The sequence below is a fragment of the Typopeltis vanoorti genome, chromosome 19 (assembly GCF_054136105.1).
Source record: "Typopeltis vanoorti isolate ZY-2024b chromosome 19, IOZ_Tvanoo_1.0, whole genome shotgun sequence".
Lineage (NCBI taxonomy): Eukaryota > Metazoa > Arthropoda > Arachnida > Uropygi > Thelyphonidae > Typopeltis > Typopeltis vanoorti.
Genome location: NC_143567.1, coordinates 21851907 through 21866109, shown reverse-complemented (window position 1 = coordinate 21866109; position 14203 = coordinate 21851907). Strand labels below are relative to the sequence as shown.

Genomic DNA, 14203 nt, shown 5'->3' with positions numbered 1-14203 from the left:
ATTAATTGATCATCACATTCTTCAGACCATATGGTTCCCCACTTCCTCCTATAGGTTTACCTGAAGGAAAAGGTGCACATGAACAAGCCTCGGGACAATCTAACAGCTGAAGGTGAACATTGTTGGAGAAATTAGGGCGCTGCAGCCAGAAACATTAACAGCTGTCATGGAACATATAGAAAGAGATTGTCTTTATGAAACCGAAAATGGAAGGCATTTATGTGATGTAATTTTTTTATAACTAATAAAAAAAAATCTCTGGTTCTGTTTTATTATAACAAAAAAAAGAATAAAAATAATTTTTTAAAAAATTTTGTTACTTATGGACTCTCTCCCTGTATATCTGAAAAGGAATAACAATCCTGATGATGACCTGCTAGTTTGAGGCTGAAATATTTGCAGTAATTATTATTATTATTATTCAGGCCTCCATGGAGTCAAAAGACTCATCGTGGGAGGTCCCCCCCCTTAAGAAACACAAAGTCTATCATACCACTCCTTGAACTCATTGACTGTTCTCGCTCTCACCACTCCATCAGGCAATGCATTCCATTGTTCAACCACCCTCCATGCAAAGAAACCACTCCTTACCCACTTGCTCATAGTTTCCTTTCATAACTTCCAGGGATGGCCTCTTGTCATCACTCCTTCCCACTGTTCAACCAAGCGAAAGAACTCCCCAGTGTCAACCCTGTAACCACCTCTCAACAGTTTAAAAGTCTCAATCATATCACCTCTCCTTCTTCTATCCACCAAACTCTGCACTCCACATTCTCTCAGCCGATCCTCATAACTTTCATTGTACAATAAATTTAGTTTAATCCTTTATCCAAGTGTGAGCAAACAAAGTTTGCACCTGAAAGTATCTTCAGGACTGGGGTTAGGTGGTACAACACCAGGGAAACTCATTGCAAAGGTGGAGCAAGCTACCAACAATCCTGTCTCAGTATCTCCTATAATGTAATGCAAAACACATCTCCTTGCAGATATGTCTAATGTTAAGCATTAAGGGAAGGGCCACTACCCAGACTAGTTTCGACCTTTATTGAGGTCTCTTCAGTGGGAGCCAGGCCTGGCTCCCACTGAAGAGACCTTCCCTTAATACATAACATTAGACATATCTGCAAGGAGATTTGTTTTGCATTATAGGAGATGCTCAGACAGGAGTGTTGGTACCTTGCTCCACCTTTGCAACGAGTTGCTCTGGTGTTGTACCACCTTACCCCAGTCCTGAAGATACTTTCAGGCACAAACTTTGTTTGCTCACACTTGGATAAAGGATTAAACTAAATTTATTATACTCTAACCAAGTGAAAAATAAACTTTCAATATCATTGTACAGTCCTGAAACCATCTTTGTTATCTGCCTTTGTACCCTTTCCACAGTTAATTTATCCCCTTCAAATCCTGGGGACCAAATCTGAGAACAATAGTCCAAGTGTGGTCTGATCAGAGTCTTATACAACGGAATGATAACTGTTTTATCTCTGCAGGTCAGTGTCCGTCTCATTATTGCAGCAATCCTCTGTGTTACCTTCACCATCTTTGCAATATGTCCCCTAAATTTCAGGTTTCTATCAATCATCAAACCCAGATCTCTTGTCTCTCCTACTTCCTCCAGTTTAACTCCTTCCATAGAGTATGCAGCATCCCATCGATGTGTCCCAAACCTCAAGACCTTACATTTTGCTGCATTAAACTGATACCCCATTCATTTGCCCGTCTATCTAGCTTATTCAAATCCTCTTGCAGGGCTACCACAACTGCACTATTACTAATAATCCTTCCCAGCTTTGCGTCATCTGCAAATAAAATTATTTTTTCTTGTGAATGTGTTTCTAATAATCCTACTATAGGTTTACAACCTTTTGTGGTTGAGTCAGTTAACAAAAATGTAGAAAAAAGATTAAGCATGAACTTAGTCACAAGGAATAATTGGATAACAGCAGCATGCAGTTGACATATTGAAAGTGCTGAGTGAATCCTTTTTTAGAACAGTGCCAAGTATGGCTTGCTGGAGGGGGGGAGTTGGCTTTTTTTTTTTAGTTTATTTGGAATTTTACCCGGAACAACAAAGACTGAGATCAGTATGTTTATTAATTGCATGTGCTTCCTGGATAGTTGATTATGAAGTGAATGATGTTTTTAGTAGTTTTGATGTGAGTAAGATGATAGGACTGGTTGTGGTGGTGGTGTACTTGGATTTTTCAAAGGCCTTTGGTGCAATCTACATGACAAGCGGTAGCTAAATTGAAACAGATCTGATTATATAACAGACTAACGAATTGAATAGTTGATTAGATATCATCAAATTGCGTATCGAGGAGTGGTATCACAAAAGAAGAATGTCACTAATGGAGTGCAGTAGGGATCTGTTTTGGGGCCATTATTGTTTAACTTGCACGTTAATGACATTAAGTCCTGCTTACTGGAGATGTGCAGCTGTTTGCTGATGATGCAAAGTTGGGAAGAGCCATGAGAAGTAGAGCAGATGTGGTCTTGGCAGGAGAATCCAAATCGACTATGTAAGTAGATAAATGAATGGAGTTATCAGTTAAATGTTGCAAAGTGCAAGGTCTTGAAATTTGGCAAGCAAGATTTGGATGCATTGTATGCACCTAATGGAGGAATTTCAGTTTTGAGGGAGGCAGTAGTGATAGTTGACAGAGACTTGAAGCTTAAGGTCATATTTTTAAAACTGTAAACATCACAGTGGATTATAGTAATGATAAGGAGGAACTTGACATATAGAAACAAATAGGTTATGGTTCCTAAGATGAAAAGCCAAACGGCTACTTTTTCTGGCAAGGTTGATAAGTAAAGGGGATAAAAATCCCTTATTGTTTTCAGCCACTATGCGAAACTAAGATCGAAAACTACAATCTAAATGTTTCATGCCAACAAACTGTCGGCGGATCCAAGTGTAAGTGACCACTTGGTAGTGCCACACCAAGGCAACACGATGCAACTCGGTGGCACTACCAAGTGGTCACTTATGCGTGGATCCGCCGACAGTTCGTTGGCATGAAACGTTTAGATTGTAGTTTTCGATCTTAGTTTCGCATACTGGCTGAAAACAATAAGGGATTTTTATCCCCTTTATTTTTCAACCTCGCCAGAAAAAATAGCCGTTTGGCTTTTCATCTTAGTTATAATATGTTATAATATAACATAGTGACACACCTTTCTGGGCATTCGTATAGCGAAGGTATGCAAGTTCTTTTCACTTAAACTTTGATATTATCTAGGTCTAGCTACTCACTGATGAGACGTCAAAAAAGGTTAAAACCGGTCTGGGTAGTGACCTCTCCTCATAATGTAAAGCAGTTCTACAACTCCTAGGAGCTGTGTATTTTTACATTATGAGAAAATATCAAGGATAGTGAGGGATCTTGCTCCACCTTTGCATCGAGTTGCCTTGGTGTGGCACTACCAAGTGGTCACTTACGCTTGGTTCCGCTGACAGTTCGTTGGCATGAAATGTTCAGATCATAGTTTTTGATCTTTCGCATACTGGCTGAAAAACAATAAGAGATTTTTATCCCCTTTACCTAGGTTATGGTTCCCTTGTATAAAGTTTTGATTGTGCCACATGTGGACTATATTGTGCAGATTTGATTGCCTGGTTTTCAAGGAATGGAACAGTGCTGAGTATGACTTGGAATGATGATATATTAGAGAGCGTCCAGAGAAGATTCACTTAGTTGGTTTTGGGCCTATAGAATGTGGGATATGAGAACAGATTGAGGGAATGCAGCATACAGAACCTTGTGAATAGAAGAATGTGTGTGTGGGGGGGGGAGGAATATGATTGAGATGTATAAGTTGGTGAGGGGTAGTTATCAGATTAATGTGGAGAAGATTTTTTAGAATAGTGTGAGACGAGTAAAACATAAGGCCATCCCTGGAAACTGTATAAAGAGGGTGGGAGCAAGAGAATAAGGTGCAGGTTCTTTGCATGGAGAGAGGTTGGTAAGTGGAATGCATTACATGCAAGTATGGTGAGTGTAGAAATTAAATAGATTTATCGTATGTTTGATCTCATTGCATGAGTGTGGACCTCCTGTGATGAATCTTAACTCCACGGAGGTCTTATGCTAATAATAATACTGTGATTAAATTTATAATGGGCAGTAATGAATAATAGATTGGTGGCACAATTAATACTTAACAGCTATTTTGTCAAATAGCTGTGAAGTATTAATTGTGCTTGGGGGGGGGGAAGAATCTCAGAGGTCTTGGCTTGGCATTGAATCCACATTGTTTAATTTCCATGTTGATAAAATAGACAATGGTTTAAAGGGTGTTCAGCTGCCAAACGACTGAAGTGGGGGGATAAGAATTATGTCAAAAAATTTGCATGCCTCGAAGAGAATCTGAATTGACTTGTTATATGAGCATATCACTGAGTCTTAACCATTTCATTGAGGGAGATGATGGAGAGCTGAAACTCTCTAATAAGTATGCAATTGATAGACATAATAGATCCACTTCATGGCCTTAACAATAATTATAAGCAATAACAAAACAACTCTTCTTGTCATCAGGCCTCTAGTATTGGCACTTAATTTTTTAGCCTGTTCTAACTTGACACTGTTTTTTTTGTCAAATAGCTGTTGTGGCACTATTTCATTTTAATTCATTTTATAGCTGAATCTCTATTTTTTCATAGAAAATTGTTTACTTTCTTCATACAACATAGTATGCTAATAATGTTAGCATTTGAATTTTTATTTTAGTTATGATATCAGCATATAACTAAAATTTTATTAATGTTAAAAGTTTATTTTGCACTTGATTAGACTATAATAAATTTAGTTTAATCCTTTATCCAAGTGTAAGCAAACAAAGTTTGTGCCTGAAAATATCTTCAGGACTGAGGTAAGGTGGTGCAACACCAAGGTGCAAACTTTGTTTGCTTACACTTGGATAAAGGATTAAACTAAATTTATTATAGTGTAACCAAGTGCAAAATAAACTTTTAACATCTTTCTCTAAATGCTGAGTAATTCAATAATAAAGTTGTACACCTGTTGGCAACTCGTATAGGTAAATATGACCTCTCCTATTGCTTCTGTCTTAGTATCTCCACGGTTGGATCTGCCTCTCGCTAACGAGACCTCAATAAAGGTCGAAACCAGTCTGGGTAGTGTCCTTCCCTTAATGCATAGCAGTCCACAAGGAGATGTGCTTTGCATTATGGGAAATACTGAGACAAGGAGTGATGAGAGCTTGGTCCACCTTTGTTCGGAGTTGCCTGGTGTTACACCATCTTACCTCAGTCCTGAAAATATTTTCAGGCACAAACTTTGTTTGCTTACACGTGGATAAAGTATTGAACTAAATTTATTATACAATTTTATAATGTACACATGTAATTTCCTTAAAAAATTGGGATTTAAAATTTCTCATTTTAATATATGCTTAGAATGAACAGATGTCTAATTTTAAATTATATTCTTTTGAGCTTATATATAATTGATGTGTAGTCAATTATACTTCTGACTTAGAGTACAAGAGACAACTGTAGTTCCTAGTCCTCCTCCTCCTATAACTGTTGCATCAACTGCTCCCCAGACTCCAACATCAGCATCTGTTTATGGAAGTATCTCTCCAGTTCCATTCCATGTAGGTATCCATGTAAAGTCTTACCCTTTTATATTTAATGTCATTTTAAAAAATTGTGTTTGATAAATTTTTACAGTTCATCAGTAAATACATGTTAGGTAAGCTCACTCGTTAGAAGCTTAATCTTCTGTCATACTACAAATTGGTTGATTCTGGTATTGACTATACAAATTGACATTAGAGGTGACCAGTTTTTATCATAAGCTAATTTTGAAGTTGCTAATAAATGACCAGCCACTATATGATTTACTGTGTTAGAAATTTTTTCATATATTCTCCTTTATGTTAAATAATTCAATTAAAACCTTTAAAAAATAATCAAAAGCCTCTGTAACTCATTCAGTTTCAATAATGCCCTTTGGTTGGGTGGACTTAGGTTAATCTCATCTAGGATGCAAAGAATTTAAGGACTATTCAGTTGAAGGAGTTAACTAGTCTCATAGAAAGGTGGTAGGGTTTTTTGTCCTGAAAACTATTTTTTTTTAATCCTGCAAGACAGAAAAACTGGCCAGAACTTGTGCAATTAACAGCCATAATACACTATGTAGATAGGATTAACCACCAATATAAGAGCATTAATTAGGGGTTTCAATGAAGTCAAATTACTTGACCATGGCAGACTATTGAGCCTACCTAACATGCAAGAGGAAAATGAGAAAAAATAATGAAGAAAGTGAACAGGAATAAATGTAAAGACTAAGATACATGGGTAGTCCTTTTTGATATGAGGGCTATCATGATGAGTGATTTTCTATAGTAAAGATGAGGAAATGTAGACTAGATGGAAGAGAAGGCATGCATGATAGGGAAAAGAAAATTTAAAGTCCTTTAGTAACTTCCATAAGCAGCATATAATGGAAAGGACATATGCTGCAAGAACATTGGATCTAGTAATAGCATCTGACAATGTTTTTATAAATGAGGTGACTGTTATTGCCTCCACTATGCAGTTAGGATGTGAAGGTACGGTTCTTCTGTAAGAGCTTTGATAAAATAAGGCATATATGGAACTGTAAGATTGATGATTGTGATAAATGGAAATGGCAGCTTGAAATTGTGTCTAACTGTATCCATACAAGTGAAGATCAGGCTCAGGATCTAATGCTAGCATTTTTAAATACACAACATTTTAAAAGCAGGAGAATAATAGCATGGTGAGCAAATTAGTGCAATATAATGCAAAATAGGGTTGTGACAGAGATAGAAGAATGGCTGATAGGTATCAGAAAGTGATGTGTGGAGGTTGCTTCAAGAGGAGGAGGGTGATTAGTGAATACCCCAAAGTTTTGTATGTGAGCTCTCATTTAAACTGCATATTAATGATTTGCAATCATCTAGAGCAGGGATTCTCAACCTATGGTGCCCGTACCACTGGTGGTACGTGAGCCACTGCCTTACTGGTACATCTAATATCTTGAATTAAATATAGTGGTTATGCCACTGGAAAAGGTTGAAAACCCCTGATCTAGAGGATCACAGAGCTGATGATATAAATCTGTAGAAGGTGATAAGAGACATAGCTTGTGCAGTATCTGTTCAGACCAATTAGAATAGACTCATTCTGTGGGTAGATGATAATGGCTATCAGTACACAAGGATAAGGCCATGAATCTTGGATTGAGGACATGGTAGGCAGATTATGATATTAATGGAAATTTGCATCATGTGGTCAATTAGGATGATCTAGCTTCTGTATGACTGGGGATGCAGTGAAAAAGATCCAGAGGTGGATAACCAAGATGATATCTGGTCTGTGGAATTGTGCACCTGAGGAGACAGATTGAGAGAATATGAACTTCAGAGTACAAGAAATAGATGAAAAGGGAAGTTTCTAGCATAGATACAAGTGAGATTTTGCAGCTTATGCATTTAGTGTTAAAAATAGAAAAGCTAAGTTCTTTATCCACCTGTCACATCCCTGGAAGCTAGTAACACTCTGGTTGGGAAGCTTGTGAAGTCCAGAATATAACTGAAATGAAGTAATCTAATTGACTTTGTTTTTCAGTATAATTCCAAAAGTTGCATATTGGCAAAAAGAAATTACCAAAAACTAAAACCTTACCATGTTTAATCTTTTTTGAATATATAGTGTCCCAAAAATTCACACACTTAATACTTTCTCTCAACCCAGTATTTAGTAACTGGTAATTCTCCTTCCTTCATTACAAATTAAGTTGATTTTAAAACCCTAATTAAAAAAAAAAAAAAAACCCTTAACCTAGAAGATTCAGACATCACATTCAGCTTCAATATTACTTCATTATTTACCAGTATACCACTGGCAGAGAGACCCTTGAGTTTATTAAGTCATATTTCCCCCATATTTTACATATCTGAATTATTCAGATTCACCCTACATTCAGGTTATTTTTTATAGCAAGGAAAAATATAAACAACCTAGATGGTGCTGCAGTAAACCTCTCCCTTTTTCTTTTACCTATCCAATTCCTAGAAAACAAACCAAGCACTCAACACAGCTATTCGTATACACACACCAATAGTCTGGTAATGCTCTGTAGATGATGTGTTTAATATTTGACACTATTAGATACATAATAGGGCATTTAAACAGCCACCATCCAATAATACACTTTACTATAGAAAAAGAAATAACTGTCTTTCTTTCCCAAACACACTGGTTATATGACTGCAAAATAGTTCATTATCCTTTTCTGTTTATAGGAAACCCAAACACACTGGAAGATGCATAATCAATCACACCATCATCCATTCCAACAGTACAGTTACCTTTAAACATTTATACACACAGAGCTGGAGCCATTTGTTTGAATGACACAGCTGTTGCCACTTAATTCAGATATTTCTTCAGCACTTTAGCCAAGCACTACAATGCCTATAAAATAGACAAAATACTGTATGTCCTCCCATCCCTCCTGATCACAGAAAAACTATTTCCATCCCTTATATACATCTGAAAAGATAGCTATGTTCTGTGCAAATATAATCTCTCTTCCACTTTCAAAAACCACATATCCAGTTAGCAACCTTCATCCATTCTCCAAAGGATCGACTTCATTCTTTTTGTGCATCCTGGAGTGCATAAAGTTCTTTGTGCCTGCAACTTGTCCTGCTACACCCATGAAGTTAAATTACATCCACAATCATCTGCATAGCAGATCATGCTTTCGAAATGCCTTCCATAGGATTAAATAAAGAAAATGACTGTACTGCATAGAAGTTGCTATAGGTTTGAAAAGCTATTTGTGAAATCATCATCTATAAAAACATTTCCCTAACTTCAAGTTTGGCAGCATTAATTTGCCAAAGGTTTAGGATACAGTAATTTCAAGGTCACATTTAGCCTAACTTCTCTGAATTGACTAATTAGCTAATTCAGAAGTTAGGTAATTATTATTACATGACACCTCCAGGGAGGGCAGCTACTCTACAACTCTGTCTCCACCACTCATTTCACCAACTACAACAAACTGCAACTACCTTCATCTATACCAATGCCATCTACCGCCGACCACCACCACTAGTTTTACAATCACAAACATCCATGTCCACGACGGGATTCAAACTCACAACCTTTTGGCTGGAGAGCGGTCAATCCATCCCTTAAAGGGAACCTTGATAGGATATTGGTTCCTTTTTCACATCAGTTAATTATTTGTTTCCTCTTAATACTGCAAAATGCTGTTCATTCTTTTAATGATAAGGGAAAGATGCAAGTACCGTATTAGGGAAAGATAGTATTTTATGCATTGTGTGACTGGAATGGGGGGGGCTCTTGCCTGATAAGTCCCTGTATTCTTTAGAAGAATCTGCATAATAGTAATAAGGAGTGGATCTTTATATTGCCTCTTTATGCACATTGTGAATAATGGTGTATCATTCAGTTATAGACTGATGTAACTACAAAGATAGATTTTGCCAAGAAATTATTACTCTTGTTTAATCCTTTATTCAAGTGTAAGCAAACAAAGTTTGTGCATGAAGCATCTTATAAACAAGTGAAAAAATTTTACATACAGAGATGAACTGAAGATGTTACACATATTAAATCTCAATATGAATGTAGCCAGAGATACTGGCCATATGTTATGAGAAAGTGCAAGCAGAATGACAACACCTGTAACCAGGCTGTTTAAGTCTCTAAGCACTGGCTAGGTCCCTGCAGAGTGGAAAGAGGATAAAATAGTTCCATCACACACAAAGGAAGTTCCAAAACAGAGGCCGCAAATTATAGAGCACAATTCAGGAATGGGTAGATAAGGATATGATACTATATAGGACGTATCATTTTAGGTGAGAAGAGAATTACATTTCCTGCTGTGAGACTACTTCTCCACTTATTTGGAGGCTTGAAATGGTGAAAAAGTTTCATGTTTGGTCTCAAGAGCAGTGTTTCAGGATTATGCAAAAAATAAATTTAAAAAAATACAAAGAAATAAATGATAAATTATTAAAAACATCTTTAGCCCTCCCATGGTACTGATTTGCTAACATTTACAACCTTTCATGGGCAAGGTAAATATAAAAAATCATGGATTTATTTAATGGTATTGATTCACAACATAGAATGATAAGAAAATAAATATTTATTAATTTATTAGCTGATATTTTACTAGTATTATATCCAGCATCTTGAGAGCACAAGAACAGTTGGTCACAGTACACAAAACAACAACAATTTGGTATAACTGTGGGACTAGTTAAAAAAGAAATTGTAATGGTTAGCATGAAGAACTGAAGTCCTAATTAGCACCATCTATTGTTGGATAAAGATAGAGAGAACAAACAAGTATTAATGAAATCTTAAAATGGCTGTCTCCCATATTTTTGGGAAATTGATAGTCATACTTGTTGATGTGTTTGGAGTATGATTTAAAGCTGTTGCTGATTCCAAAAACAATCTCTCTCACTTATAATGATTTATTAGTGTAGCACTTTTGTTTTCTTCCATATGATCCTGTGGGAATGGTATCCAAAGCATTGTTTGCTTGACCCTTGCTTACCATAATGATAGTGCAGAATGTATTTTTTATGTTCTCAAAGGCAGAACAATAACAGATCATTCAACAGATCTTCCTGTCTGTCCATTGTAAGTCAAGTCACAAGAACAGGGCACTTCATATACTCCTGGATGTATATGACAATTTGACATATGGTTTAAATATGCTGTGTAGCTGATATTTATTAAGCACTCTACATATCTTTTCAGATGTGCCTTGAATGTATGAGATGGTAACAATTTTGCTGTAGTCTTATGTAATAGGCAATGGAGGGGATTTCTGGTGTGTGTGTGTGGGGGGGGGGTCATTTAGTATTTTTTCTATTCTATGGGGATTATAGCCATTAGCTAAGAAAGTGTGATGCAAGTGAGTTCAGTGGTAAGAGTATTTTCATTGGAACAAATAGCTCTGGCTCTGTGAGTTAGTAATAAATTTAGTTTAATCCTTTATCCCAGTGAGAGCAAACAAAGTTTGCGCCTGAAAATATCTTCAGGACTGAATATAGTGTTGTACTATCTTACCTGGGTAAGTAGTGCAACACCAGGCAACTCGTAGCAAAGGTGGAGCAAGCTACCAACACTCCTATTCCAGGATAGGAGTGTTGTTAATGAGTTTTTAGGATACCATACTGTTGAGATGGATGATGGTGTGAATGTTTGTGTAAATATCTCCCTGTATGTGTGGGTTTTGTATAAACAGAAAGATAATGAGTCATCAAGAAGCCATGTGATTAGTGTATCTAGGAAAGGCAGTCATTAACTTCCTGTTCCATTGTCAATTGGATTTTTGGGTTTTGGCTATTTAAATGCACTAAAAATGTTTCCATTATGTCTGGACTGTGTGGCCAGACAGCATAGTGCAGCCAAATCACTGGTTTGAGTGTGGTTGTATTCGTATTCATAACTAGGTTTTCTAAGTGTTCTATGTAGAAATTGATTAAAGGGGAGAAAGGGGAGGGGCAGAGCCCATTGCTGTTCCATCTAGTTGTTTGTATATCTTCCCTTTTCAAGCAAAATAACACTGCATGTAATGTAAATTTAAATAATTCAAATATATCTGGGGGGAATGCACCTTTAGCAAATCATTGGTTTCAATTAATAGTCCATTGGTAAATAGTGAAGTAATATCAAATCATTACGTCTCAACTTTTTAAGATATGGTTTTCTGAAATACTTTATAGGTGAATGGAATGTTTAACAGAGGAGGAAGAATTATTTGTGAGGAGGAGATAGTAATTTAGCTAAATATTTAGCAAGTTTGTGCGGGACTGTTTATGCTATTCACAGTTGGGTGTAGGGGTGTACCTCATTTGTGAATTTTTGGTGCTCCATTTATTCTGTGTGTTTTAACATGAAAAGGCTCGAGTTTGTTAACCATTTCTTTTTGCTAGGAAGCGATTTTCTTTAATAATTTGTGAATTTTATTCTTTTAAGAGTTAGTAGGATCACAATCTATGATTTGGTGTACAGTCTGATCTTGTAAAAGCATTTTGCATTCCTGTTCTGCTAAATTCATCACTACAGTTCAGAATGTGAATGCAAAATGTACATGATCTAATTTATATTGATCTATTATTAATTTTTATTAATACTAGATCTATTAATAATATTTTATTAACTTAATAAACAAGTATTAATTTAGCTAATTGATACTTGCTTTTCTCTCTCTTTATCCAGCAATAGATGGTGCCAGTTACGAATTTAGTTCTTGTGTTGACTGTTATAATTTTTTTTAAACTAGTTCCATAGTTAAACTGTTCTTGTGCTCTGAAGATGCTGGATATACTACCAGTGAAATATCAGCTAATAAGTTAATAAATATTTATTTTCTTATTCTGTATTGTGAATCAATACCATTAAATAAACAAGCATGTCCTGCTAAACACACAAGCTTTTCTACTCTCATGGCTTGCCTGTTTTGCAGGATAAAAAAACCTCAGGAGGAACTGTGAGATTTTAATATGAGACTGTATAACTTCAGTTGAAAACTCTTTATAAAGGTTCTTTACATCTTAGATAGAACTCTAATCCTGATATCTTCTCAAGCAAGGCATTGTTACTGGCTATACTATAATGGTTCTATTCAGAAGGGTGTAGCACTTCCAGCTAGTTTATGTATTAGGTGCCAACTAGTCCATATGCCTTCTCATTCTCTTAGTAGTGAGAAGCTTGCTATCCTCACTAGCACTGAATCCATCAAATGATATTCACTAAATGCCACTGTTTCCAACTGTTTGTACACATCAGCCATTTCTGAGTGGAATTTTTTTTTTTTTTTATGGATCAGTCTTACAGAAGGGAATGTTCTGCAGCAATATATAGTCTTATTGTATATAAGTGAATGAGATAGAAATATATATTCAAACTATTTTACTCATAGAAAATTAGTTTGTTTCAGATTGGTTTGGGATGTACATCTTTTAAACTAAATAATTTGGATATGCACTATGTGTTAATCTTTTCATAAGGTGTAAACATTGTTAGCATTGCATTTCAAATAAGAAAAATGTCACTCTTTTTGTTTTTTATTTCATTTGTTTGCCTGTGACAGTTGTTATATCATTAAATATTATCTCATAAGGTGTTTTTTGTTACAAAAGAACCATTTCTTGTCTGCCACTTTCACTGGTGTTTACTCACATAATCATGCATTGGTGTAGTAACCTTCATAACATTCCTTAAAAGTTCTGGTTTTGGACAAAAGTTGTTTGCATAGGGGATTAGCCACTATATTCACTCAAAGAACAAAAGCTTCATCTTAAAGTGATAATTATGATTTTTATCATTTGAAATCCAAAGATCTTCAATAGAAATTTTCCAGCTTTTATCTTTTTTTACCTCCTGGAAACTTGGAGTTTTCATTCTGCATCAATTGTCCTGTAGGCTGAAAAAAGATAGATAAATTTTAAATGCTAGTATCCAAAAATCTAAAGATGAACACTATTTCTGAAGATTACAATCACAAATTCAGACAAATAATTTGTATAACTGAGGATTTCAAGTAGAAAGCAGGTACACATTCAAATTTTCAAATTGCAACCAAAAGGGGTCACATGGTAGCACTCAACAGGATAAAAGGCAAAGGCTACACTAAGCAAATTGTGTTTGATAGAAGCTCTTTTCGTAAAGGAATAAAGTTGCAAACTTGGATGTCTTATAATGTCTCAAAGACATCATCTAGATGATTTCACACAGGGAAGAATTATTGGAAAGCTTGAAGAATACCTTACAATTATTGATATTGCCAGGGAGTTTGGAATTTCAGCTAAGGTTGTATCCAGAATCTGGGCAGTGTTTCAAACCAATGGAATCTGTTCCAGATGTTTGCTAACAGGTCGCCCTCACTCTACCATAGAGCACAAAGATTATTTTTGGTTATAACAGCAAAACCTAATCAATGCACCACAGCAGGTCAGCTCACAAGTTGGCTTCATTCAAGCATAGGTACATGGATATCTCTACAAACTGTGATAAAACATTTGCAACAGGTAGGCCTATATATCCGAAGGCCTATAGTCTGCATCCCTTTATCTACAGCTCATTGCTTCAGTGGTGTTGTATCCATCAAAATTGGACAAGACACCAGTGGGCTAATGT

General features: G+C 35.9%; 1 protein-coding gene across 5 annotated transcripts in view; it reads left to right on the top strand.

Moving 5' to 3' along the window:
• Zasp52 (Z band alternatively spliced PDZ-motif protein 52) overlaps positions 1-14203 on the top strand; it is a 247229-nt gene that overhangs the window by 133121 nt on the left and 99905 nt on the right. For all 5 annotated transcript variants that reach the window (XM_090408794.1, XM_090408795.1, XM_090408791.1 and 2 more), the window contains exon 9: positions 5511-5628. In XM_090408794.1, coding sequence (XP_090264920.1) covers positions 5511-5628 — 118 coding nt within the window. The remainder of the gene's footprint in view (positions 1-5510; positions 5629-14203) is intronic.